The 25942-nt window shown below is 53.3% G+C and overlaps 2 protein-coding genes across 4 annotated transcripts in view; one reads left to right on the top strand and one right to left on the bottom strand.

Moving 5' to 3' along the window:
• CBFA2T2 (CBFA2/RUNX1 partner transcriptional co-repressor 2) overlaps positions 1-9747 on the top strand; it is a 70734-nt gene extending 60987 nt beyond the window's left edge. The window contains exons 8-11 of one of the 2 annotated variants that reach the window (XM_064521288.1): positions 561-756; positions 2948-3016; positions 3519-3706; positions 6555-9747. In XM_064521288.1, coding sequence (XP_064377358.1) covers positions 561-756; positions 2948-3016; positions 3519-3706; positions 6555-6845 — 744 coding nt within the window. In that variant the 3' untranslated portion in view covers positions 6846-9747. Of the gene's footprint in view, positions 1-560; positions 757-2947; positions 3017-3515; positions 3707-6554 lie in introns of both variants that reach the window. The other variant, XM_064521287.1, reaches the window with a different exon arrangement.
• A 2028-nt stretch (positions 9748-11775) lies between these two features.
• The window catches only part of NECAB3 (N-terminal EF-hand calcium binding protein 3), a 54046-nt gene continuing 39879 nt past the window's right edge, over positions 11776-25942 (bottom strand). The window contains exons 6-13 of one of the 2 annotated variants that reach the window (XM_026115595.2): positions 19222-19358; positions 18849-18970; positions 17879-17958; positions 17378-17431; positions 16548-16660; positions 15079-15156; positions 14562-14653; positions 11776-13104 (exon numbers count right to left, since the gene is read on the bottom strand). In XM_026115595.2, the coding sequence (XP_025971380.2) occupies positions 13076-13104; positions 14562-14653; positions 15079-15156; positions 16548-16660; positions 17378-17431; positions 17879-17958; positions 18849-18970; positions 19222-19358 (705 nt within the window). In that variant the 3' untranslated portion in view covers positions 11776-13075. The remainder of the gene's footprint in view (positions 13105-14561; positions 14654-15078; positions 15157-16547; positions 16661-17377; positions 17432-17878; positions 17959-18848; positions 18971-19221; positions 19359-25942) is intronic. The other variant, XM_026115596.2, reaches the window with a different exon arrangement.

Here is a 25942-nt window from a genome sequence, read left to right as displayed (position 1 = left end):
GGGATGTGGCTCTGGAGAGCTGGTACCTGGCCCATTTCCTCTAGGTCAGAGACAGAGGCTCCTATAGTATACTCACCTTCTGGTTTTAGGAACAAGTATACACTTGCTGACACCTCCGTGTGTAGCAGTCATGAGAAGATGTCCCCACTGCCATGGGGGACCACAGCCAGCCCTTGTTGGGGCTTTTGTACCAGTTTTTGAAGCCTTGTTGTTCCTTTGTACAGGAACTTTTCTGTGCTTCTCCTCCAAGTATCTTTTCCACCCCTTCATGAGCTTTCCAATGGCCCTGATGGAGGGGTGGGATTGTGCGCTGTAGTGAGAGCAGGGCTCCCTGCACGTCTCCGGAGCGCTGATCCAAACAGCGGTCACAGGGGCAGCACTGCAATACCTGCTTGGATAGTATTTTGTCCAAAATATCATGCACAGGCACTGTTACTGTGAAATGACCTTGTGTTTTGTCTTACTGGGACAGTCCCTGTGGTACCTCCCACAAGAAATTCAGGAGACGACCATGTGAACAGGCAGCTTAACCAAGACTGAGAACGTGTCCTTCCCCGCAGGCACTGAACTGCATCATGGAGATGGTGGAGAAAACCAGGCGCTCCATGGCTGTTCTGCGGCGCTGTCAGGAGGCCGACCGGGAGGAGCTCAACTACTGGAAGAGGCGGTGCAGCGAGACCGCGGAGACGAGGAAGGCAGGGAGCGAGCTCATCTCCAGGCAGCACAGCCCCAGCAGCTCTGACTCCATCGGCAGCGGTGAGCACGGGAGCGTGCCGGGCTGCGCGGGAGCATGCCACGCTGCCTCCTGGTTGCCTCAGGTGCTCCCCATTTCCACCAGTTTTGGTGGGAGCAGTACAACATGTCAGGGTCTACGGACAGGCTGGGCAATAGACGTATTTTCATGAAAAATGGACGCTTTAAAGTAGATGTCTAGTTATGACAAAGCTATACTAGGTATAAAATGACTGTGATATATTCAAATTACGTTATAAATGAAATGCTCAAGCAGTACGTAACTGTTTTCAAAGCTTTGAGTTGGATCACTGAGCTGGTGGAAGTTCCTGGGTAAGCTCCTGGCACCAGGGTTCACTGAAGTGCAAAAGCATCTTTTGGCAGCAGCAGCTTCTTCTGCAGGTGCCAAGAGAGTGTCGTCCTCAGGTCAGTTGAGTCAGCAAGTTTGGCTCAAGGATCAGTTCATTTAAAGCTGAGAAACCAGTGGGGAGGTGAAAAAACAACAAATGTTGTTGGTTTCACCCCTCTTCCCCTTCAGTTCTGTCTAAAGGATGTTAAATGGTGAGATCTACTAATTCCAGAAATCTCGAAGAATGGTGTAAGCATAAGAGCTACCACCTATAATTTGAATAATAAATACTGGTTTTGTTTCGTAAGTCAATTTAACTTTATTGAAACTGACTGTTTTTCCCCTCCAATACGGAGGGATTTTTGACTCACTTTGAAAAACAAGTTTGAAATCCTGATTTTATGCATTTGGATTTAATTCTAATTTCCATCCGAAACAGTCTGCTACAAATCAAATGCTAAAAATAATCCTGATCATTCGGTAATGAAAAAGTATTCTAACAGTTGGAAAAAGTTTTCTAAAGTTTACCGTTAGAAAACATTTTCTAATAGTAATAAAAATGTCCAAACTAAAAATCTCAGTTTGATGTATATTCAGCTTGTTGTTTGTATACTGAATAAAGAGAGCGAACATTCCTGCCTGTCAGAAAGAGCCATCGGTTTAGGGTAAAGGCCAGATTTAGCTACGGTGGAACAAGTTTTGATATTTCCCAGTCAGCGAGAATGAGTATTTCTTAGGAAAACAATAAAAAGTACACAAGCGAAAGGAATTTGAGTAAGATACATTAATCAGTGCTTCTTGCCTGCTGCCTCAAATCCTGATTTACTCGCAGGGTTTGATTTCAGTCATTCCACAGCTTCTGCACAGAAGCAGCAGGTTGGATTGTGTGCGGTGGTGAAACTTTGACGTGGTAGCAAGTGAGCAAGTGGAAGGAAGAGTAAAATCATTCTGTTTCTAGAATAGCCTTTGCCTTGCTTTGAGAATATTATGGAGTGACCTTTTTTTTTGTAATTGGGATCTTGGTTGACCTTTTCTCCCCTTGTGAGACCTAATGCTAATTTTTCGAGCTGTGTTGCTGTGGACAGAAGGTGTGGTTAAATGTCAAGAAGCTTTCCCAGGTATACCACAGTTTGTTGCAAACTTGAAGAACCCCAGGACCTTCATGAAGTATTTTTGTTCTCCTGTTACCCTTTGCCATGGTTTAGTTTTTGTTTGGCCAGTGTCATCTGACCCTTCAGAAAATTATTTTGAAGTATTAAAAAGAGATAGGGATAAGAGACAGTACTAGGTTTCTGAAAAAAACTTTCCTGTGCAACTGTATTCTGTATTGAGATCCTCATGTGACTGTCTCCATCTGTCACGTTAGCTCTTGAGAGGTTTATGGGTGCTCAGGAGCATATACACCCCGACAGTAGGAGATCTTACAGTACGGTTTGTCCGTCACTGTAAGACTTTGAATTGTCCTGGGAATGGAAAGTGCTTCATTTAATGTAAACTGCTGTTAGTATAGATTGATGTTCAAAGTCACTGGATAGTGCAGATGTTTGATGGCATATATTTATAAGTATTGCCTGTTGTTATAAAGTACCAGGAGATGGAAATGCGTTATACCGTGTAATAAATTATGCAGGGTACTAATTAAATGTTGACATTTATCATCTAGATGTTTGATGACTGGCCTTAACTGTAGGAATGCTCTGCTTTGGGTGTTAGCTGGTTAACCCTACCCTGTCCCTATGATGTCTTTGCTGGATGCAGCAATATTGTCTAGGCTTTTCCCCAGGCTTCCAGGGTACTGACGGGCAGCTGTTTCTCCGAAAGCTGGCAGGTGAGACAAGGCTTTCCGTGTGTCCCTTATTCCGACAGATTCCTTGCGGGAGTTCACCAGCAGGTCGGGAACAGGCTATGTCACTGAAGAGATATGGAAAAAAGCTGGTAAGTGTTTGCTAGCAACCTTGGCAAGTGACTCTACCAAGTCGTTTGAGGTAAACACAGATGCTGCGGATTGCTCCACGGAAACTGGAGAAGTCCAGCTGCCGAAAGCCCCAGGACATACACATCTGGCTTGGTTAGCTACCAGTGCCTGGGCCTGGGTTTTCCAACAGGCTGCACCTCCCACGGGCTGCGAGTGTGTGCCCCTGCAAGGCGCTTGTGTGCCGCGGGCACCGGGCACGCCGCGCCTTGGGACGCAAGCATGGGGCTGCGTGCTGGCGTGCGCAAGCCTGCCTGGACACCCAGCTGTCATTTGGAGCACAGATGTGCAATAATTCAACCGGAGAACAAAACCCATTGAGGATCACTTTTGCATCAAACTGCTCTGAGGTCTGTAGTGTCTTGGGAGCTCGGAAACTGCTGGCCACGCGTCCAGCCCAGCGGTTCTCTGAGGCTCACCGTGCTCCGAAGGCCATCTGCTGAGGCCGTTGTTTCCTTCCAGAAGAAGCTGTGAACGAGGTGAAGCGCCAGGCCATGTCTGAGGTGCAGAAGGCTGTGGCAGAGGCCGAGCAGAAAGCGTTTGAGATGATTGCCTCCGAGAGGGCGCGGATGGAGCAGACCATTGCGGATGCAAAGCGCCAAGCTACTGAGGATGCTTTCTTAGTGATAAACGAGCAGGAGGAGTCTACAGAGGTAAGGTGCCAGGGCCCGGCCACAGCTGCTGGGATGGGAGAGCGGTGGGGAATGTCCAAGGAGGGAGTTTGAAGATGCCTGATGTCTATAGGTCCTGCCTGCCAGTCATGCAGAGCCTGTAGGTCCCATATTGCTTTTTCCTTCTGAAAGTCTCTTTCCAAACAATAACTGAAAGAACTCATTAATACCATAGAAGACAAATTTTGCTCTTGATTTCTTTGGCAGGGGAATCGGCCTTAATGTTTCCCTGACAGAAGGGTGTCTGTCAGGTGCCCTTGTGTACGCAGAAGAGCTGTGGGAGGGCATCCCTGGGCACAGTTAGCTGGACTCAGTGCCACTTCTTTGGCTTTAGGGAGGTGCAAAAGCAAAAAGAAACTGGTGCCATTGGAATACAGCTCTCCGTCTCAGAAATCTGCTAGTCGGAAGTACCCGGTCTGTTTAGAAAAGGAATTGCTGTTTGTGGGCTTTAAAACAGAGCAGGGTCGTAACTGGATTGCAGGTGATGTTAAAATTATGCCCCTCATTATTTGCAGGTCTGTGTTGTGCCCCATATCTGTGCAGACCAGCATGCTGAATATCATCTTGGAGACTGTAGTTTTGCTGGCTCACAACATACGTGCCCCAGTTCGCGTGTGGTTAACTGCTCTCCGGTCTTTGCAATTTTCTTGCTGCTCAGTTCCCATAAAGTCTGCCAATACCTCAGCCACAAAGAGATTAACGTGAAACTTCTGTGTGGGATGGTTGTCCCCGCAGTACAGAAAGTCTAGTAACACCTGATGAGATATTTGCCTGTTTTAAAAAGAACAGATGACTTTTAGTTTGTCATAGCAAGAAACACTTGATAAGTAGGTGTCTCTTGCAGGATTTCTTTCCACCCCTCAGTCATTAATTATCTTCACTGTTCTTTAACTGGAAACTCATTCCATTAACCTTTGGAAGCCTGAGCTCTGCTGAGCAAGGAGAATTGCTCAGTTAATTCCTTCCCATGGTCCCCACTCACCGTCATGCTACGATGTCACAGCCATGTGTAGGGGTTTTTTGTTTTCTGAGATTTTTTTTTTTAATTTCTCCACACACCTGCTTTGGGCTTTGCCTCTGTTTCTCCCAAGCAAAGATCTGATGGGAATGGGAAGTTAATGCCATCCGTGACCATGTGGGCAGCAGGTCCATCTCCCTCCCCTCGCGGGATTTCTGTAGCCCCTGCTGGTCCGGACGCCCTGGACTCAGTACTGGAGGAGCTCTGGAAAAAGCTAGCCCAGCTTCCTATGTATGGCACGATGGCATGGTATGCCCAGCTCTGGTGTGGGTTTTGCTTTCACATCACAGGAACAATGTAAATATGAGGCTTTGACAGAAAAGTATGTATAGACCTTATTACTTCCCAATTAAATTGCTGAAGGAAGAATGTAGCAGTCAGTAAACACATGATGGGAGTGGGAGGAACTGCTTAGAAAACCATGGAAGAAATGAGATAAGCAATGACTGTGCTTTAGGGGAATACCAGAGGAGCGCCTTGCTCCCTCGTCTCCCGTCCGTCCCTGAGCGCAGCTCCGGAGAGGTGGTGGGAGCCGGGCAGCTCGGGCCAGCGGAGGTCCCCCTGGGAACGCGCTCCCGCTACAGCCCCGGTGCTCTAGCACTGGCACTTTTCTCTAAAAGCCACGTTGAGAGCTGTCACGGATCCTGGCATGCCTTGCAATCTTGCAAATATGGTTTAAAAACACTGCTTTAGACAGAAGGGTAAACAGCTGTAAAGCAGTGACCCAGTTTTTCAAGAGTTACTGCAGGCTTCTGCAGGATTTCTTGTTTTTGAGTCCCGCTTCTCCTGGCAGATAGAGGTGGCTCTGGTGTACATCAGCCCTAGAGCACTTTGCTCCCAGCCGGCCCGCTTTGGCTGCTTGCTACGAGCCACTGAATCACTGCTGGGAGCAAGCGGCTCCCGGGGCAGTGCTGGCGGGCAGAAGCACCCCTGGGAGCGCAGGGCTCGCGGCTCTTCCCCGCGAGAGGGCTGCGGGCCGCTTTGGTGGTCAAGGAGCGTTTTGCTTGCGCTTGCCGAAATGGGGGCTGGCGAAACGCGCCCCGTTGGGCAGGATCAGGGAGAGGCGTGTGGAGCCTGGCAGAGGCTGAACTTGCCCTCCCAGTACACGCTTGCTAATGCGCGAGTCCAGCTGCAGGAAAGCTAATCCTCCCGCACCCCTCCACGGACCAGCTGCAGCCACAGCTCCCGGCTTTGGCCTCCTGCCCTCGTGCTCGTAACGAAGCCGTGGCGCGCTGTCAGGCCACCAGCTGACACGTCTCCTGGAGTCCGGAGAGGCTTTGCTCGCCTTCCAGCTTGAAGCCCACGCGCTGGCAGCGGTTCCAGCTGGCCGGGAGGCTTTCAAATGAGCTTTTGCTTTTCCAAATTAGCCTGTTCCAACCTCTTGTGCAGCTAAGCAGGGTGCGAAGCAAATGGTGCCTGTGCAGCGTGGCGTAATCCCTGCGGAGAGCACTTGGCTGGGAGCGATACCAAAATAGAGCTGCTTAAAACAGGAAATAAAAAGGCCGAGGAGCAGCATCTGCGGTGTGTTTTTTATTCCTTGCCTGCTGTTTCCTGTATGCATTTGGGCGGATCTAGTGGAGAGGATGTGACCAGTGCAGTTTGGCAGGCTGTTTTGGGCAGAGCAGAGAAGTAGGGTCAGTGCCTTTGGCAAAGGCTGTGAAATAGCAGGAATTCATAGATTGGTCATTTTAATATGACTGATTTGGGGCCAAAGGGGAGAGGAACCGTCCCCTCCCCAGCTGTTGAGTGAGCGCCATCCTACAGCTGGTGAACGTTAACAGGTCTTAATGTGCAGTGTCTTCTGTCTTTCAGAGCTGCTGGAACTGCGGTCGCAAGGCCAGTGAGACGTGCAGTGGCTGCAACATCGCCCGGTACTGCGGCTCTTTCTGCCAGCACAAGGACTGGGAGAGGCACCACCGAATCTGTGGCCAAGGCCTGCACAGCCAGACCAAGCCGCTGGCTCTGCCCGCTGGGCGATCTGCAGCAGCTGCCGCCAAGGCCATCGATGCGGTACCGAGCCCAGCCCTCGAGAAGACTTCAGCAACAACCTCTCGATCCTCTACCCCAGCATCTGTGACAGCAATAGATACAAATGGACTCTAAAGGGAAAGTTTTGTTTCACGTTAATTTTCCTGTTTTTTAAGCCGAAAAAAAAAAACAACCCAGGAACTCATATCACTTTACATGTTTGACAAATCTACACCGCCTCCTCTAGAGCACTGACACTCAGGCTTTTCCATCTCATTCTGCCTTGTTTTTGTGGTTCATAAAGACCTTGTGCCAGCCTTGCCTGAGGGGCCTCCATACCGGTCTCGCTGAAGGGTCGTACCAGAGAGCATCACTGGGACGCTGCAGATGCTGGGCTTTCCCTCCGTGGGACCTGGACTTCGTGGCAAGCGCTCCTGAGGCACACAGGAGATGCCAAGCAAGCAACGCCCGGACAGGGGACCTTGTGCTGAAGGGTGAAATGTGTTCACGCTCCTCTCTCCTGGGCCGTCTGAACCGCCTCCTCGTTCAGCTACCTTTCTTCCATAATACGCATCTGTTTTTCCTTCCTCCCGGAGAGCAGTTCCTCAGACGTCTGTGCTATTTGTTGCTATGAACAGATTGGCGCTGATTTCCCAGCAAGAGCATCTCATTCTCTAGTGCAATGACAAATATGTAGCTGCTTGGGGATAGCTGAGCCTGCTTCTCTTCTCCTGCCTGGAAGTGGTTATTGGCTGACAGACTGCAGAGACTGAGGAGAGAATTTGCCTGCTGAGGACAGATCGAAAACAAATGTCAGTACCAGGGAAGTGTGGATGGTCACTTTTAGATGGCCCGTTTTCAGTCCCTCCCTCTAACTGGACAGACAGTTGCTTATTATTCTGGGTACGACCTTTGCTCTCATTGCTGAATGAAAACGTGCGGAGCAAATCTGGATTCTTTGTGGGCAGTTATCGCCCTCTCCACCTGGGTATCATTATTTTGCTATGCAGAAAGCATTTTTTCACTGCATGGAAGTTGTTGGTTTGAGAGTTACTGACGTTGTTTTTAACCACAAAGATCTTCACACTATTGCAATGGATTATTTATAGTCTATTCTCTCCAAACGTGTTGGCCAAATTATTAAAAAATTCAGAACTTTGTATCCTATGTCAGTTCTTGAGCCCTCAGCCCTCGTGGGGTTACTGGAGGGCTGCTCTGAAAGATAGCGTGCTTATCTCAGCTTCGTTGTCGCTACGTGTTTTATGCAGAGAAGTGCAACCCTCTGCGAGCGCACTGCCTGTGCTGCAAAGCAGCCAACGCCGCCTCGTCCAGTGCTTGAAACCCAACCCCAAAATGACAGTTCGGAGGGTGCAGTCTAGCCGGGATACTACAGTCAACCCAAGGAGACTAATCTCTCAGATAGTCTCCGCTTTGGCATTGCAGGAATGTTTTCATGTAGTCCAAAACACACAGTCAACGCTGACCCATAGAAGAGCTATTTCAGCGCTCAGGGAGCACAGCAGGGCTTATCGCAAACGCTTCATTTTAAAACTCCCTTCAGAGGTTGTTCCAGGCGCAGCTAATAGGAGGAATTGGAGCGTGCCCTCTTGGGATTCACACTGATTTCGCATGCTGTGCACAAATGGGAGCTAGAAAACCATCTATTCAGCAAAGCTGTGTTTCCATGACTGTTTTTTGTGATTGCTGGGTTGGAGCCCAATGAGGCAAGTAATTCCCAAATTATTTTTGATCACTTTTCAATGGGAGGCGAATAATAGAGATGTAATGAATAGTCATTGAGTTTGCAGTGGTGTAGCTGTCTGCTGGCTGTCATTGCTATGCCCAGGGATAAACAAGTTACCCACTGAACCAGCTTTGTTCCTTAGGGAAAGTTGTTTTGGAAGCTGCAGCCATGGAATAAAGAGGGCAACTTCCATGCCTGCAAGCCACAAAGTTTCCTGGTTTTCAAGAAAGCTCTGAAGTGGCAAGTAGGGTTGTCTCCCTCTTGTCCCGCAAGCAAGAGCTCCTGGCACCGCTGGGGCTCCCCGTGTCTGGCAGCGATGTTGCAGGGGGGCAGCATCGGGTGCGAAGACCTACTGCAGCCCCATGGCCTCTCCCACTCTGGGGCGCACGTTCGCTGGGGTTAAGGCACCTGGTGTGGCACAGAAACCCTGAACCTGGAAAAACTGCGGTGCCCAAGTTGCCCCGACCTGCAGCCAGGAGCCTGCGGGAGCGCTTGTTCCACCAGGGGTGTTTCCCGAGGCAGCCCCAAGCTGCAGCAGCCCCTGCGCTGGCATGCTTGCTCCGAAGCTGGGGAAAAAGTCCTGGAAATGGGCTTTTTCCACACCTCTGCTGCAAAACTTAGAAAGCGCCGCAGTCGCGCTCGCGGCATTTGCAAGGATCCAGCGTCAAGGAGGGCCGAGGAGGTGCAGGGGAGGCCCGCAGGTGCCGTGGTCCTCAGCAGTGCTCCTCGCCCTGGAGCTCCTGGCTTGGAGGGCCACCTGTGGTCATGGCACACGTCCCCGTTCGCGGTTGCCTCAGGTAAATAACATCTGGTTACAGCATCCCGAGACGTAACTGCAGCCCTGCCATGCCACAGGGGGGAGTGGGGGGGGGGGGGTGGCCAACCGCTGTTCAATCGGAGGCGAAAAGAACAAGCAGCGCTGCAAGAAATTGCTTGTAAATAGATCGTCTTCCATAATTTTCATGCAACTTGTGTATTAAAATTAACCCCAATGTAAATGAATGAAATACTAACAGTCATGATTAGAATGATTGCCTTTTCTTTTCTTTTCTTTTTTTTTTTTTAACCTGGAATGATAAATGTGAAATTCTGATATGGGAAGACTTGTTGGATTGAGTTTTCTATTTTTTCCTTTTTTTTTTTTTGGCATTTAATTCTGTAATAGGAATTTGTTACTTCATTCCTGTGCATAACTTATTTAATGTACTGTATAAAGGAACCTAAACTGTTACAGATGTATTTAGTTTGTTCTACTCAAAGTAGTCAATAAAAAGACTATATTCATCGTACAAACTCCTAACTCCTCTTTCATAAGAGGAACAGAGCGTCGCCGCTCATTTTTAGCGTGGTTTTATTTTGGTTTGCCTCTGAACACGTTGCTTTCTGCGTGTGCCCTCCACCTTGCATGCTGAACCCCGGGGTCTCTGTGCAAGGAGGAGCTTGCAAGGGGCAGGGCTGGCGGCGGGGACAGCTCGCGGGGACAAGCTCGAGGAACAAATGCTCCTCTGTCCCTGCCGCAGCAGGCAGAGCTGCCGCCTGCCTTTGCCTTACCGGAGGATTGCAGGCTCCGGGCCTCTGCAAACGCTTAACTCACTCATCTAAAAGAAATCCTAAAGTCGGGGCCAAAATACGCCTTTGCACGCAGCAGTGCTGGTTTCCCCCGCTGGTTTTCACCCCGCTAAAATCGCAGCGGGATGGAGCTGGGCCTGGCACGAAGGAGGGCTCTGGCGCGGGCTCGGTCCCCAGCCCCGTGTCCCCACACTCGCGGCCCAGCTCGGGGCTGGCGGGCAGAGCGCAGCGCAAGCCCAGGCTGTGGGGGCCTCCCTGGCCCTCTGCTTCCAGCAAACTGCAGCTTTGGCGGGGGAAATTAGAGGTTATCCATGTGACTAGGTGAATAAGCAGGTGCTGAGAGGACTGGTCCCATGGGGGAAACAGGTCGGACGGCGCTGCGGCGCCCTGCTCCGGGGTTTGCTTTTGCTCCCTCTGGGGCTGGGAGGGATGTCGGGGCGCTCTGAAGCCGCAATGAAACAGAAACGGGGGCTGAAGGGTGCTGGACGCGGAGGCAATGTGCCGTGGAGGGAACACGGACCCTTGTCTGCCTGGCTGCTGGGGCTCTCGCCGCCCCGGGGTGCCTGGGGCCCCCAAGCATCCCCAACCCCCTCAATTAGCCTAGCGCTAGGTCTCAGCAGGGGAAACTGAGGCATGGGGCAAGCAGGGCCATCTGCACCAGCGTGACCGCAGCAGGTGTCGCAGCAAGCACCCACGGCAGGAGGACCCTTGGGAGAGCATCGGCTTTCCATGGTGAAACAGCACCCAGCCGCCCCGGGAAATGCTGCTTTGCCCCGGGCCTGCAGCAGGGGCCCACGGCACCGGGCAAAGCCTCACGGCACTCGGGCCACTGCTCTCCCCTGCCAAAAGCCCCACAGGCAAGCTGGAGACCTGCTTCTGGCATCTCCACGGGCCCGTCTTCCACCCCCCCAAAGTGCCAGGCTCTGGGTGCTGTCGGCACCCCACGGCGCCCTCCCCGCGCCGCCAGCACCGCGTGGCCTGCTCCAGCCTGCTCCGGCCTGCGCAGCCTCCTGCCGGGCAGCGGCGGGGAGGAACGCGACGCCGAGCCGGCGCGTGGGATGAGCAGGCCGAGCCGCTCAGCTGGGGATGAACTGTGTTTTATTAAATGCACATGGGGCACTGGGGAAGAGCACGCGGACTAACATGTCTGTTGTATTGCCGGGGTGCCACCGTGGTTCGGCGCGGCCCCACGAGGAGGACACAGTATAAGGAACAAGTTTGTCACCATGAGTGGCGGTCCACATGGCCCCTGCCCCGCGCTGGGGGTGCTGTGCCAAGCTTGCCTCTCCCCTCCAGCACGCATCTCAGTACCCAAGGTGCCGCCCGCAGCCACGTGCCGCAGCCCCCTGCAAGCCCGGCATGGCCGTGGCGGCGCTCAGCCTCGGTGCAGCCCCACGCGGAGCCGCGGCCGTGCCTTGTGATGCCCCCATTCACAGCTCCACAGCAGGAGCATCCTGCAGCCCCCCCCCCCCCCCCCACAACTTTCACCTGCGGGGCCGCCGGCATTTTCGGGGCTGTTGGTGTGGCCCAGAGGGGTTTGGGCAGAGCAGAAAGCCCATGCCAGCCTTGCTGGGCCTCTGTGGGCTTTAGCTGAGCACTGGCATCACGAGTACCATGCCGGGTGTAAGCGAGTTTTCTTAACTCATCACTTGCTGCTCTCTGTGCCTGGGCAGAGAGCAGCTCTGGCTCAGCCCAGGCCTGGAAACTGCATCAAAGTGCACCCAACTAATTCGGCTAAACGGCTGCAACCTCTTTCCATCAGCCTAATTCTGGTTTATGATAATTTAGATAAGGGATGATGCTAAGGAGCTCTGAGCAGGGTGCATCCTCCTGGGAGTCAGCTTGGGAGTGAACATGCCAGATAGAGAGGACAGGCTTCTCGTTGCAGCTGTGCTCAGCCCCACACCGGGAGGACACTTGCAAAGCCGCACTGCCCCCAGAGCCTCCTGCTCCCGTGCCGCCTCGTCAGGCAAGCCCCGTGAGCTCCCCTGCGCGCCGTCACTCGAGCCCGCAGGTGTGCAGTGGTTTATTCACGGATGCGAGCCTCGGGGTACACAGCCATGGGGCAGCACCAGTGGGAGCACGAGGTGGGTTGCAGCACGAAACCAGCAAGCAGGGGCCGCGCGCGAGCGCTGCGCAGGCTGCCCGTGTGTCGCGGGGTGGGTCTGGCACTCCTTGCCAGAAATGCACTCTGCTTGGCTTGACTTGCCTTTTTCTTTTTCAATAAAACACTATTCAGTCCGTGCTAGCCAGCCCTGCTCCCCACGGCTCTCCCAGCCTGGTAGGTCTGGGTGCTCCCTAGTGTGGGGGGGCACTATCGCAAGCCCTCACCCCAGGGGCTCCGGAGGGCAGAGTGGAGGGATGCCACCGCTGGCCAAAGCTGCCCTGGTGGTGCCACCTCTCCCTGGGAGCACTGCCCAGCCTTCAGCGCCAGGAGGAAGAGGAGCGCCAGGTCGGCTCTGCCAGCGCTGCCCGGAGGGGCTGTGCCAAAGCGGGTGCCAGGCGGCTGTGGGAGTCTCCCGGCCCTCAGCTGGGGAGCTGGAGAGGTTCGGGAAGGCGAAGGAGAGCCCAGGCCTGGAGCTCACAGCCCTCTGGCAGCTGCCCTTGAGTCTGCAGCTTTGCTGACATCAGTTACCAGCAAGCGCTGCTCCCAAAAGGGCCTGGCCGCCCCCGCCAAGCGCAGCCCGCGCCCCCTTGCCCAGCAGCCCGCTGCCTGCCCAGCACCCTGCGGTGCCATGCCGGCCGGTGCCCTCCCCGGGCGCAGGGCCACAAGGAGCAGTGGCACCTCTGCACCAGCGCAACCGAGCAGCAGGCAGCACAGGGACCGTCCTTGGTGGCGGGGGGTGGGGGGGGGATAAATAAATCGCATGGGGTAAAACATGGCCAGGGACGAGGCATGGAGGGGCAGGCAGCCCAGGGCACGCCGGAGGGAGCGCTGCGCTGCACAGGGGTGGGAAGGCAGAGGCGATGGATGCCAGCGAAGGAGGTGGCTGTGCTGAGGGCGCTGCATCCTTCTGCATGCTGGCTGCATCCCGGAAACCGCTGCCCAGGGCTAGTTGTTGTTCATGATCCACCAGGAGGCTGCAGAGAGAAACGGGGAGAGGGTCAGGGAACGCGAGCAGGTGGAGGGGAATTGCACCCAGGGTTTCCTCATGGGAGCCGGGGGCAGATGGAGATGGGGCTCTGTCCCGTTCCCCCCCACCCCCCTGCTCAGGGAGAGCTGATGCTTTTTCTTTTTTTTTTTTTTTTTTTTTTTTTTCTCCCTCCTCTAGGCCGTTACCTTCAGGCCCGAGCCCTGTTCCTTGTGCATGGCCTGCGGGTTGCTGAGCCTCCCACAAGCCATGGAGATCACTTGGGCTGCTCTCCTGCAGGCCCAGCCTGCAGGGGACACAGCTCCGCACCACGTAGCCTGGCTCCCTGCAGTGTCTGACGCTGGGGACACCCGGCCCAGCAGGACCCGCAGGCGGCTCTGGATGTGGTTCCCTCCAAAGAGCACAGGGAACAAGGTCAGTGAGACCAGCTGGCCAGGGAGAGTGCCGCTGGCATGGGATTTAGCCCAAGTTAATCAGTGGTTTATGTTATTTTGGGCAAGACCCAAAGGAGTGATAGTAGAATGGGGCTTGGTTGGGTCTTACTTCTTTCCAAATTCTCACAGTTCCTCACTTAATGGTCAGGTTTCTGTTGGCACCATGGGGACATGCACTTTCCCTGAATCTGCTCTCTCCCCTGGCTCTGTGCCACTGAGCCTTACAACGAAATCTGGACACGGCCACTGCAAATGACCCAGCAGGGCCAGCTCTTTGCAGAGAGGTTTCTGGGATCAGGTGAGGAAAAATGAGGCAGCAGATGCCTTCAGACAGAGCTTGGGCTGGTATCCAGAGGACTCAGCCTCTCTGCTACCTGGGAAACACAGCCGGGTGCTTGGAAATCCCAGCTGGAGAGCATCCCCCTGAGCAGCAGGACATGGCACGCAGTGCTGCGGAGCATGAATGGCCTCCTCCAGGAGCAGCTCACGGCTCCTCCCCGCCCCGACACCTCGCTTCAGAGCTGAGCTCTTTATGAAGCAAGGCTTCACTCAGCCGATAACGTGACTTGGCGCCCTGCCTGCCCTGCTATGGGTCTCGGAGAGAGAGAGTGAGCGTGGGGCTGTGCGCCGCAGCCACGCTCAGGCCAGGACAGTGGCCTTCCTCCAGTCTGGGGACTCCTGGGGCTGCTCACAGAGGTGATGCAAATGCAGCTAAAAGTATTGGAAAATCAGTTTTCTTGGGCAAACTCAAAGGAAGTTATACATGTCTCTGAAGCAACTCTCCCACTCCAAAAACCCCCCACACTTTGAGAAACAACCAAACGAGAGCGGAAGTAAGTTCCACTTCAGACTGAAAACATGATTTAGGTGATCCCAGGCCAAATTGTCCAGTCTGGAGTGAGCCAAGCAGTCCGTTCCTTGCAGTGCTCCCTGCAAAACACCTCCTCCCCGAGCAGAAGCGGCAGGAATCACCAGTGGTCCCCACACCCCTGGCCCGCACAGCCCCGCTCACCTGGGAAGAGCATGGTGGTCAGCAGCTCCGGGGCCTCCAGCAGGCTGATGATGGCCCGTTGGAAAGTCTTGCTGTGGCTGGACTGCAAGTGGCTGTAAAGCAGTGGGCAGGGTCAGGATGGTGCTGGGAGCGAGGGGGCTGACCCACTTGGGCCCGGGGAGTAGCAGAGCTTGTTTGTGCCTGCTGTGCCTGGGACGTATGAGAGGAGCCTTGCACAGGGGTCCCTTCCCATGCATGGGGGACAGGGCTGCTCTTGCCCTGCCCAAAGCAGTATACATACTTCTGCCCCACTCCCCAAATCCCTCATCTAGGCCTTCATCCCCCTCTCCTGCAATTGTCACTGAGGGCACATTGAGATGAGAGCATTAGGCAGATCAGCAGGACATGCATCTAAAAAGGGGCACTGGTGGGTCCATGGAGGAGGCCCCAGAGCAAATCCCTTTTAGCCCCCCTGCCCAGAGTGTCTGGGAGCATCTACACCCAAGTTCCCACCAAACGCACAAGGAAAGTCTCCAACCTTCTCCACGAAGACACATCCTGCCAGAATTCGTAAAGGATGAAGCAGGCTTCATTTGTCAGCTTGCAGGCGGACACACTGCGGGGACAGGAGAAACCCTGAGACAGGGCCTGGCAAGCTGGGGCAAAAGGTGTGTACGGCATGGCCATACCAGTCTCTGCACCCTTGGGAGTGAGAGGCATTGATCTACACAAAATGATCCTCACCAGGAGGATTTCAGAGAGCAGCCGTGACAATTGATGCTGAAGTAAAAAAACAAAGCAAGTCATGGCCAGGCCAGCAGCTCTGAGGCTGTGCCCCCACGCATGGGGGCCACAAAGTGCTTTGTGATTCCCGCCATGAACCAGGACAGCAGAGTCTCCCCAGGTTTCGTTTCAGCTCACCACGCAAGTCTGCCCATGCAAAACTACCCAGTTCTCTAAACAAACAAGTCTCATGAGAGAAAATCTCTACAGTTTCAAAGAAAAAAATATTGTATTTCCTGCCACACATGTCAAAACAAGCACTTTCCCCTTTTGTGGGCTGAAAATGCCACTTTGTACTGTTGAAACTGAAAAGCTGAAAAATGACACTAAATGGGAACAGCCTGAACGTTTCCCTCCAGAAGCAGCTTGAAACCTCCTGTGGGAGATGGAATGAGCCTTTCAGGGAGCAGTTGTGCATTTTTGGGGGACAACCTGGCTGTGGTGTGGCACAGAAAGTCAAACCTGGGGCTCCATCCTCAACTCTCTGTTCTGTGCTCTGGACTGGTGCTGGGGGACAGAGCCTTGGTCCTACACAGCGGGTTAGTTTTAGGTGGTCTCAGATACTTCCCGGCAGCACAGCACATATTTTAGTGAAGGTAATACTGTGAAATGAGCTCTCCCCCTGCCTATTTTCCCTTCCTCTCAAGTCCTTCAAAGCCAGAACAATGAGTGCACTCGCTTACATGCACATGCCACATCCGTTAGTGGCAGCCGTGGTTGGCACAAAAACCGTTCCTCTCCTTGCTAGAAGCAAACAAGTGCTTCTTCTTGCTGGGGTACCTGCAGCAGGAGATGGGATGGTACCGCAAAGCTGAGCAGAGACACAGCACAGCTGTGACGTTGTCCCCTCCTCTCTGCAACGTCCAACCTTAGTGTGCTGAGCCCACGCTTGTGCCAGTGGCCGACATGTGGCTTGAGGAGCCACACTGCTCCTTCACCTCACCTCACGCAGTGGAGGACCACGGCAGGGCCTCCCCCAGGCCTGTCTGTCATTGTAAGCCCAATGGCCTCAGGACCCTTGTCTGCTGTCAGAGCATGTTTCTGCTTCCCGGGAGTGCTGTGAGGCTGGGTTAATCCTGCACGCAGGCACTATACCATATCCCGAGCAGGAACTCCGCCTGCTGTGCAAAACCCTCTTGTCCATTGGGGTGCAGCACCCCAAGCTGCAGTGATACAGGCCCCCAGTTTCGCTGGGTGAGCCGTCTTGCCGCCCACAACACTTACTGTAGGCAGCTGCTCTGCCCGGCGGTGACCTCCGTGTAGGACCTGAACGCCTGGCGAAACTCCTCGATGCCGTTCTTTGTCACCGAGATCTGCCTCTTCGCCACGAGGATGTGCTGCAAGGGGACAGCAGATGGGCGGTCAGGCACGGCCGGCTGCAAACACGCATGGGCAGCCCCTGGCTCTCCTGCTTCCCGTCCCGCTGCAGTGCAGAGCAAACACAGGGCTGCAGGGCAACCCATGGGATGGTGGTGGCACCACAGTGCAGGGACAAGCCAACAACATAAGCTGGCCTCCTCCTCCACCCACCTGGGCAGCTTCCCTTTATATCAGAGACTGCACCAGCAAAGGCCCAGAAGGGAGATCTACCATCTGCTGATGACAGGTGCTTTGGAGCTGCTGTACCCTTCCCCCAGCTGAAAGGGGCATGTGGGATTTGGGCCTTGGGACTTTTCCACCGGGACTTTGCACGGTCTAAGGGGGCTCGGAGCAGGCACAAACTTGGGACATTTGGGAACTCAGAAGCAGAACGTTATCCCTAGCTGCTCATGGCCATGGGCACTGCCTGGAGCTTTCGTAGTCTGCATTTGCCTCCGGGTTTCTGTTTAGGAGGAGGTGCTACGTCCCCCTCAGCTCACAGCTGATCCCCATCCTCGTCCTGGTCAGTGCTAGGCCACTGGGCAGTGAATCCATTTTTAGACCAAAGCCAGAAGCTAACCCAGGTGACTCCAGTCCCCAGGCGTACAGGCTGTGTATGTGTTCAGGTGTATGTGAGGGGATCTGTGAACACCACTGCGTCACCTGCAAACAGCAGGCCCAGGACCAGGACTTACTGCATCTCTCCCTTTGCACATTGTTTCCTCCTTCAGAGGCTCCAGGCGTGGGCTCTGCATTTCAAGTCAGAGGAAAAATCACTGTTACTGCAGGAATTTTATAATAAGACAAAATGCAGCAGTAACCTGCACACCTAGCACAGCTTCGTGTGACACACAGGTACTGCTCCGGAGAGCTTTGTTCTGGTACCCGGGGGTGTGAGAGGATGTGACCTGCACATCTGTGGGGCCAGACTGACTTGTCAGATCAGCATGGGCCACAGATGTGAAAAACCATGGGGAGGCCATCAGAGCTGAGGGGGAAACGGCAGGTCCAGAGCAGGAACAGCAAGGGATGAAGCAGCCTTGCAAGTCAGCACCTGGTGAGTCACTGCAGCTCTCTAAGGGATGAAGCCAGGGCTAAAATACCAAGGTGCTGGCACAGGGACAGGTCCCAGCCCTGACCTGGCCAGTGCCGAGGTGTGGGGCAGCCCCCCAGCCCACTTCCCCTCTGTCACACACCTTGCACTCTAGTTTCTCAATGAGCTGCTGGAGCCTGTTAATCTGTGCCATCCACTGGTTGTCAGCTTCGACACAAATGCCTACACGAGAAGGACAGAGAGATGTCATTGCTGAGGCACGGGACCCCAGTGCCAGCCTCACCGATGCTGCCTGCTTTGGTGCTCCTTACTACCTGCCAGCAGCAGGAGCGAGATCAAAACCTGGCAGTAGCTCCATGGGGTTTTGCATGTAAGGGATCCAGGCACTCTGTGTTTGGGGCTGATCAAAACTGCATGGGGATTGCTAGGTGGACAGCACACAGAGGAGAAAAGATACCATATAGGCAACACAGGGTGGGCAGAAGAGCATGTGGCAGAACTATAAGGATCTGGATGTCCAGCTAGATGCTGGTCCTTTCTCCAAAGGAGCCAGAAATCTCCAACCAGGTGATAAGTAGATGGTACCCCTAAGAGACCTTGTGCTAGGGACTGTCATCCCAGGGCAGCAGGTTGCCACCTCTGGTGTGCCGGTCCCTGGAGGCTCCCATAGTCCTTCCAGGGGATCTGAAAAAGGTGACTAGGCAAGACAAGACCAGCCGTCTTGTGTACCCTGTAGCTGGGAAGGAAAGCCCACTATCCTTCTATTTCCAAAGGTGGTAATTAATTAATTCAATTCAAATGCTCAAGACTCAATAAACAGCAAAACTTCTAAACTGCTGATTTAAACCAAAAATCTGATTGTTTCCTCCTGAAACTTTTCCCTACTGCTCAAGAGATACAAAATCCTAGAGAAGCTCCACCTGACTCATGTGTGTCCCAGTCCACACTCAGTCCTGGACAAGACCCCGCTGTGCTGTGTTGCTGCAGTCACACCCTGCCCGGGCTCTAGTGGGGCAGGGGCAGGCACAGAAGCATGGACCCCTGGGCACAGACCTGAGGGATGGCAGGGCTATGGGGACTGCTCCTCTCCTGTCTGCTTGGGCTGCTGGTACCTGTTGTTAGCATCCCGGAATAGGGGTCTGTTGGGGACAGACAGATGTTTTTCTGTCCTCTGCGCCCACATCGTCTTCCTGACCTCAGGCCAATCAAGGTCTCAGATTTCTTTACGTCCTTCCTGAAAGAATAAAATGCAAAGGGGAGTTGGGGTAAGTCTTTATATGGGTCAGCTTCACTCTGGGGTTAGAAACAGCAGATCCTGCTCTGAGATGTCCATCCCAGGAGGTTCGGGGAGTCCTGCCTCAGCCCCAGGCCAGACAGAGGCTGCGACCCCCTTACCAGTGCTGACAAGACGGGAAGGACCACTGCGCCCCAGAGACCCTCTCTCCTCTGCGTGACCAGCCAGGCATCCCACCACATGTCCGTTACCTCTCCCGTCCTGCCTGCTCCTCCATGGTGTCCACGGCACACTCAAGCGAGGCCTGCAGAGACTGCAGCTGGGTCACGGTTTCCCGCAGCAGGAAGCGGGTCAGGAACTGCTCCATCTTAGAGGAGGTCTCGTACCTCTGCAGGGAAGGGGAGAAGCACTGTCAGAGGCCCCCCAAGGGACAGGGGATAGCTCTGTGCGAGGGAGGCAGAGATGCATCTGCAAGGGGTTGGCCCTTAAAATAACCCAAATCCGGAGCACAGGGTAGGCATCGCAGAGTCAAAGCCCCAGCCTCAACTGCATCAGCGTGGGGTGGAAACCAGCCCAGCAAGCCATGTCTGCAGCCAGGGGAGGGCTGGCATGCCACACTTGTGTGCCAATGGCATCTCTGCTCTTCCTCCCGGCCAGCAGCCTTCCTCGCCAGCCGGGCACAACCCACTGGTCCCTGCAGTGGAGCGAGCTGAAGAAACAGCTGGTTCTGCCATTGCAATCAGAGCACAGGTAATAACAAGGCATGCTCCTTCCCCTCCCTGCAGCCGGCTGCCTCCGAGGAGGACACTGTGCCCACAAAGAATAACCAGAGCAAGAACAAGACTACTGAGCTAAGCTCCAAGTGCTCCATGTGGCGGAGCTGCTGTACAAGCAGACAGCTCGATGCTCTCAACGTTGCAAGGGGCCATCTTGGAAGCTAATGGCATCGTTATACTGATTCCCATGGCCAGACCAGCCTACCTACACCTGGCTACACAAGCCAGTGTTTAACTTAGCATCTTCCACCTCAAAGGCTTCCAGGCCTGTGTGCATAAAAAGGCTTGGGTCCCTAATACCTATGCGCTCACAAGCACCAGGGAGCCCTCCCACGCTGTTTCTCCTGCCGTGACCACAGCAGCCTTTTCCAGTCAGACTAGTCTTAGCCTTTCTGTCCCAGCTTTCCAAAGGTGTTTCCTGATGTCACAGGACCTGGGGGGGGGGGGGGGGGTGGCTGGAGGGGACATTGTGCTCTCATGGCTGTTAGGATTGCCAACCACAAACAAACCAGGTCCCAGTCAGACCTGGAGAGGCACAAGCGCAATTTCTGCAATGGGGCTGACCGGTTAAGCTCAAGTCTCTGGCACAGCCCAGCCCCACAGAGATATCACAGCACTCGCAGCTGCAGACAGTGATTAATTAGGGACAGGGACACCAGAGCTGGGTAGAAGCTACATTGCCACACTTGCCAACATTGGCTGTGAGGGTTTCCCTTCTGCTCCATTTATCCTTATAAATATGCTGCTGCTCTTCCTCTTCTGGGGTCCTCTTCTTGTATGCCTCCATCTGCCTGAGATGTGACAAGCCCACTTTCCTCCCGGTTCTGTAACACTGTCCTTCAAGGATGCAGTGGAATAAAGTGACCGCCAGTGGCTGTGGCATGCCTAAGTGGTGTCTGAGCCTGCTGCCTTGTTAGCCAGCGACTGTGCAACAGGAGGAGGTTACAGCAGCCCGAGGCCTCTCAATCTACAGGGGCAGTAATTTTGATCTCAGTTCCTGGTCCCCACAGCCTCCTGTACATCTTCCTTGTACAAGGGAAACCCACTGCTGACAGCAGGCGGATGTGTGTGTGTGTGACCTACAAGACTTCAAAATAGAGCATCAAAATGATTAAAAGGCTGGAAGGGCTGCTGCACAAGGATTTGCTGTTCACTGTAAGCCAGCCCTCCTCCAACACATAATCTCCATGAACAAACCTGCCTGTAACCAGAAGCAAAGTGCAGCTGGGGCACCCTCTGCCTCCCCAAGGGGTAAGTGGCATCAGGTCCACCAGCAGACACAAGGACCAGCCACATCCCTCAGAGCCTCCAGGTCTTTCACTAACAAAGAATTACTAGGAATGTGCAAAAGCTATTGCACGGCATATCCCAAAAGCTCCCTCTGGGCCTGAGCTCCCTTGGGTCTCTAAACTGTAAAACCACTTTAGCAAGTAGTTGTAACTTGGTTATGAAGAAATGCTGCTAGGAGTGGGATGTCAGTCTGAGTCCCATCAGGACACAGTTGATTTACGTGAACTGTCAAGGAACACTAACACTGTGCCTCTGAGACATCAACACTGCAGCCTACGAGACAGTGGGACAGTTATTTGGGCTATTCTTAAGGTAAATTGAAGAGAACATCTGGCATTAGCTGCACTGAGAGATTGTCCTAGCACGCCCTTGTCTGACTTTTCTGGTTGCATGGATGAACCTAGCAGATCCGTGGTAAGATCCACTCCAAACTCGAGGAGCTGTGCCAGGAGCTGTTTTAAACCTGCTCTGCTGGCTTCCCTTCTCTTTATATGATCTGGCAACTTCTGGAATATCCTGGAAAAGTTTAGCCTGAGGCAATATCACCTGTCCATGCATGACCACAGGCTCTAGGGAACCACACTGGGTTGCCACTCAAATGCCAAAATCCAGCTCTCTGGGTCAGATACCTTGCACTCTCCTGTCTTCATTGCTCTGCTACATAACGCAGGGCTTTTGCCTGGTTTGTTGCGCTGTAGCTTTGAGAAGAGTTTAGTTTGGGAAGTTTATTTCCCACCAAGGAGCCACTTGCTGTTTTCTTAAGCCACAAAATAAATTACCCCCCCCCCCAAAAAAAAAATTGCAGCCTCACATGGAAGCAGAGAGTTGCCTTTTTACTGGTATCAATCCTAGCAGGTCTCCTTTCTTAAGCAGTACTGAGACATAGTTGCAGTTGGACAGGAGCCCTTTAGAGTCTGGTCAAGTGTTACAGGAAAGGACACCAAGGATTCCTTGGCGTACTGCCCTCTCCTAAGCTCACTCTAGACCAGTGTCCCAGCTTGGCACTGGGAAGTGCTGGGCATGGTAAAACCCAAGTCCTCCCAACAAAATTACTAAAGAGCCCATGCCCGTATATGCGAGAGCTCAGATGCTCATTCACTCAGTATTGCAATCCAATTTACTGTCCGCATTCCTGCTCTCTCTCTTCATGTGCAGCTGTTGATCTGAGCTTTGCCTTTAGTTTCCACCTCTCACCATCACCCACCCCTGCACGGCTGGATAGCTGCCCCACACATGGCACAGATGCATTCGACACAGGTGATCACAGCGTGGCTGGCAGGGGAGCACGTTTTTGCTTAGATGCCTCTCTGTGCTCCTACACACTATGGTTGCAGTTGCCAGAAATTAACCCGAGGGTATTCATTCATTTTCCTCTGGTGAAGTAGGCTGCCTCGCAATAAAGACCTGCCAAGTCCCACCAGGTCCTTCCCCTTATTGCTAGGGAAAGGAAGCTGGGGAGAGGCACAGGCTCCGCTCTGTGGCAAGCACTGGGGAAGGCAGCCTCAGAGAGCACTCAGCCCTTGTAAGGTCACATCCCTGCTCTGTGAACATCACAAACACTCCTTGGCTTCCGGCCCACCTGTGCCAGAGGTGGCGGTACCAGCTGAGGCAGAAGGGACAAGCAGCAGCAGATCAAACCCTGCAAAGACTTTAGCAGCGCTACAGTATGGGAAAATGCAATTCCAGAAAGGAGGTCAAAGCAAGGAACCCAAAGAAACCCAAAGAAAAATATCTAGATCAAGACAACGAAAAGGACAAAGAAAGATCCACGGTAACTCACTTCCCTGCACACCCAGCCTCTGCCCAGAACAGATAACTTCCCTTGACAGCCTGCTTGGTCCCCTCACATGGACCTGGTGAGGGGTCCAGAAATCCTCATCTGGGTTTCATAAGCCCAGAGAAAACTGAGGGGAGTGGGGGGGGGGGGGGTGGAATATGCTAACAGTCTTCCAAGGTATCAAGTTGTTCTAGCAAGTAAAGGCCTAAGATGTTCTTGGCAGATAGAGGGCCTGAGCTTAAACTGCAGCAATCAAGGACTTGCGAGAGACAATGGGAAACCCCCTCCAATCTAAGGAGAGGAAGGCACCAGACTTGATTGCCTGGGGTGCTGTGGGTCTATCTTGGAGGCTTTGGAGAACAGGTCACACAACCGTCAGAAATGATCCAAGTGGAGTTTATCTGCCTTGGGGCAGGGCATTGCCTACACTGTATGGTCTCTTCCAAGCCTATTTCCTATCATCCTGTGTCTGTCCATATCTTCACCCTGGTCCCATGCTGTCCAACCCTCACACGCAGGTACATGCCATCCTTATGTTACCGTGCAGCAGCTCGGCATCCAGTGGCTGTTTGTGTGTTCCCCTGTGGTAGGTTGCCTGTTGCTGGGTGGACACGTGTGGACACTTGAGGATCCTCTTCTAGCCAGCAACTCTCTGTATGGGAATGCCATCCTATCATGTGGGTTCAGCAATAGGGAAAATAACGAGTCTTGTAGCTCTAATATTGTTCACTATGCCATATAATGCAAGTGATCAATTAAAAAGTGTGTATTTTTAATTAATAATCCTTGTACAATTACACCATGAGCATTCCAGCCTGAGGCTGTCTCTTGTTCATTCACTGGGTAAAAGGAACCAGGAGGGAAAGGGTCACCTTTAAGAGACTCCAAAGACCACCACCTACTTGGCAGAGCGGGAGATCCCTTTGCCTGCAGCATGACCCTACAGAGCATCCTTTTAATGAGTGCACATTCCCACCAGTGACTTGTCTTGCAGAGCACCCAGGCTTGGCTGGGGAGCAGGAGAGGAAGTTTCCACATAGCCTGAGCAAGCTGAAGCTGCAAGGTCAGATTTGACTGTCCATTTTTTGATTCACAGGTCGAAATGATGTTGCAGTCTCATCTCAGGAACTGCTCTCTCAAGACCAATAACCTTGCGTGGATTGCTGTCCCTCCTGGAAGCAAAGTGAAGAGCCTGCACAGATCAGAGCTGTTGAATGTCGGAGGTGAATCTTCCAAACCATTATCCTGGCTGTACCCTTCAGCAGAGCGTGGAGCTGGCGATTTTGAAACCCATATGAGGGGGATCCTGTCTTTGGGTCTTCTGGTGGGGCCAGAAAAAATGGAAGGATGGGATTCCGGGGCTCCAGGAAAGGGTGAAGCTCTGGTACACCACACACGCTGTGGCTGTGACTGAGTAGCTGGACTGTGAGGCACCTTTGTGCCCATAGATGCTACATGACTTCCCCGGGGGAACAAAGCAATAAAAGCACATCAAAGAGCTGTTTGTGTCTGGTGTCTGATGGGGTGGGGACAGAAAAAAAAAAAAAAAAACCCTCGCTGTAGTGTGCACAGATCTCTGATGCATGTATGTCCCCAGGGAAACATCTGGGGCCTGGAGGTGGGAGGGGGGAACGGTGGCAGTTGTGGCACTGAACCGTGAGTCCTGCTGAGATGGCCGGGGCAGCTCTCTCCTCAGCCCTCACACAGGAAATTTGCACCGGGGCTGAGCCCCACGTTGAAAAGGTGAGGACAGCTGTGAAACACCTGGCGGATCCATGCTGTGGTAGGGAAAGGAGCACAGAGCAGCTGCCCTGCCAGCCAGCAACCAAACGTGCTGAGGCTCCCCAAACAAGTCAAGGAACATATGGAGCCAGCCACACCTCTGAATATCAATCTGTGATGGCACTGGAAATTTGTGCTGCACTCAGAGATAAGTCGCAGGAGCGAAGGAAGTGCTAGAGCTTGTGCAGTTGCAGACCAGAGGTCGGTGAGAGATCAAGTATTGCAGCAGCATATCCGGCAGGAGAACAGGTTTTGTGTTTCTCTAATGTGGCCCAGAAAAAGCAGCAAAAACTACATTGAGCCATTCACAGTTGGCTTTCATAGTCTCGCATACTGCCAAGAGCAACCTGCATCCCTCCTGTCTCCTCATTGCACCTCTCTGTGCTGCCATTCACATGCCGGGATAGATGCATAAACTTTGCAGCACAGTGGCCGTGTTTCATTGCACGAAGTTAGAGAGTGAGGCAAAGTAGAAAGTAATTTTGCAGATAGGAAAGGAAACTGCATTTCTGCCTCCCCATGCTCTCCTCTGTCCATCATTGCTATGGATGAATTGAATTTGAATTTCAAGGATCAGGAAAGCGGTTTCAGGGAATAAGAAAGCCAATGACCACCACAAGGTTTGGATAGGCGTCCATGGGTGGCCTGGGCCTGCAGCTCTGGCGTTGTGAACATAACGTCAGAAAGCACGGGAAGCTGCCACAAGACACCAAGGGGAGAACCTAGGTTCAGATTTAGCTGGAAACTTGGTCCAAACTTCAACCTCAGAGCAAAATTCAAGGCGTGGGAACCCAGCTGGGAAGAGGGTGATCTGACAGCTGTCCTGAGCTGCAGTAACAGGCTCTGTCTTTCTCACCGCATGGTGCTTGCTTTCAGAGAGGACAAGAACCAGTAGGAATTGCGATTCGCTGGCTGACAGGCCAGGACTGTGCCTGAGCAGTAGCATTTCTCCAGACAGTTAACTCTCCCCTGGCCAAATCCCACAGGTCTTACTCCAGGCTGGACTCCTGGTGCAGCGGTGCCTAGCACACGGATTCAAGTAGTGCCTGAGTAAACGGAGCATGTTTGGTCTCCCGAAAGCTCTCTACTTCACCATTCCCAGTGGGGTTTATTTTAGATATTACTCCATTAATGGCATCCTAGGAGAAACATCATCCTTTTGCTGCATATACTCTTTCATCTGTGAGGTCACAGCAGGGAACACGCATCAGACCTGGCCTGAGAACCTCCGGCCTGGTCCCATAGTCCCCAGCCAGGCACAGGACCCAGCTCCACAGGCACCCAGGAGGCACACAGAAGCAGAGGTGGACACCCACAAACTTTAAGGTAAAGGCTGCTTGCAGAAAT

The sequence above is a fragment of the Dromaius novaehollandiae genome, chromosome 16 (assembly GCF_036370855.1).
Source record: "Dromaius novaehollandiae isolate bDroNov1 chromosome 16, bDroNov1.hap1, whole genome shotgun sequence".
Lineage (NCBI taxonomy): Eukaryota > Metazoa > Chordata > Aves > Casuariiformes > Dromaiidae > Dromaius > Dromaius novaehollandiae.
The sequence above is the reverse complement of the archived record's forward strand: the minus strand, read 5'-3'. Positions and strand labels throughout refer to the sequence as shown.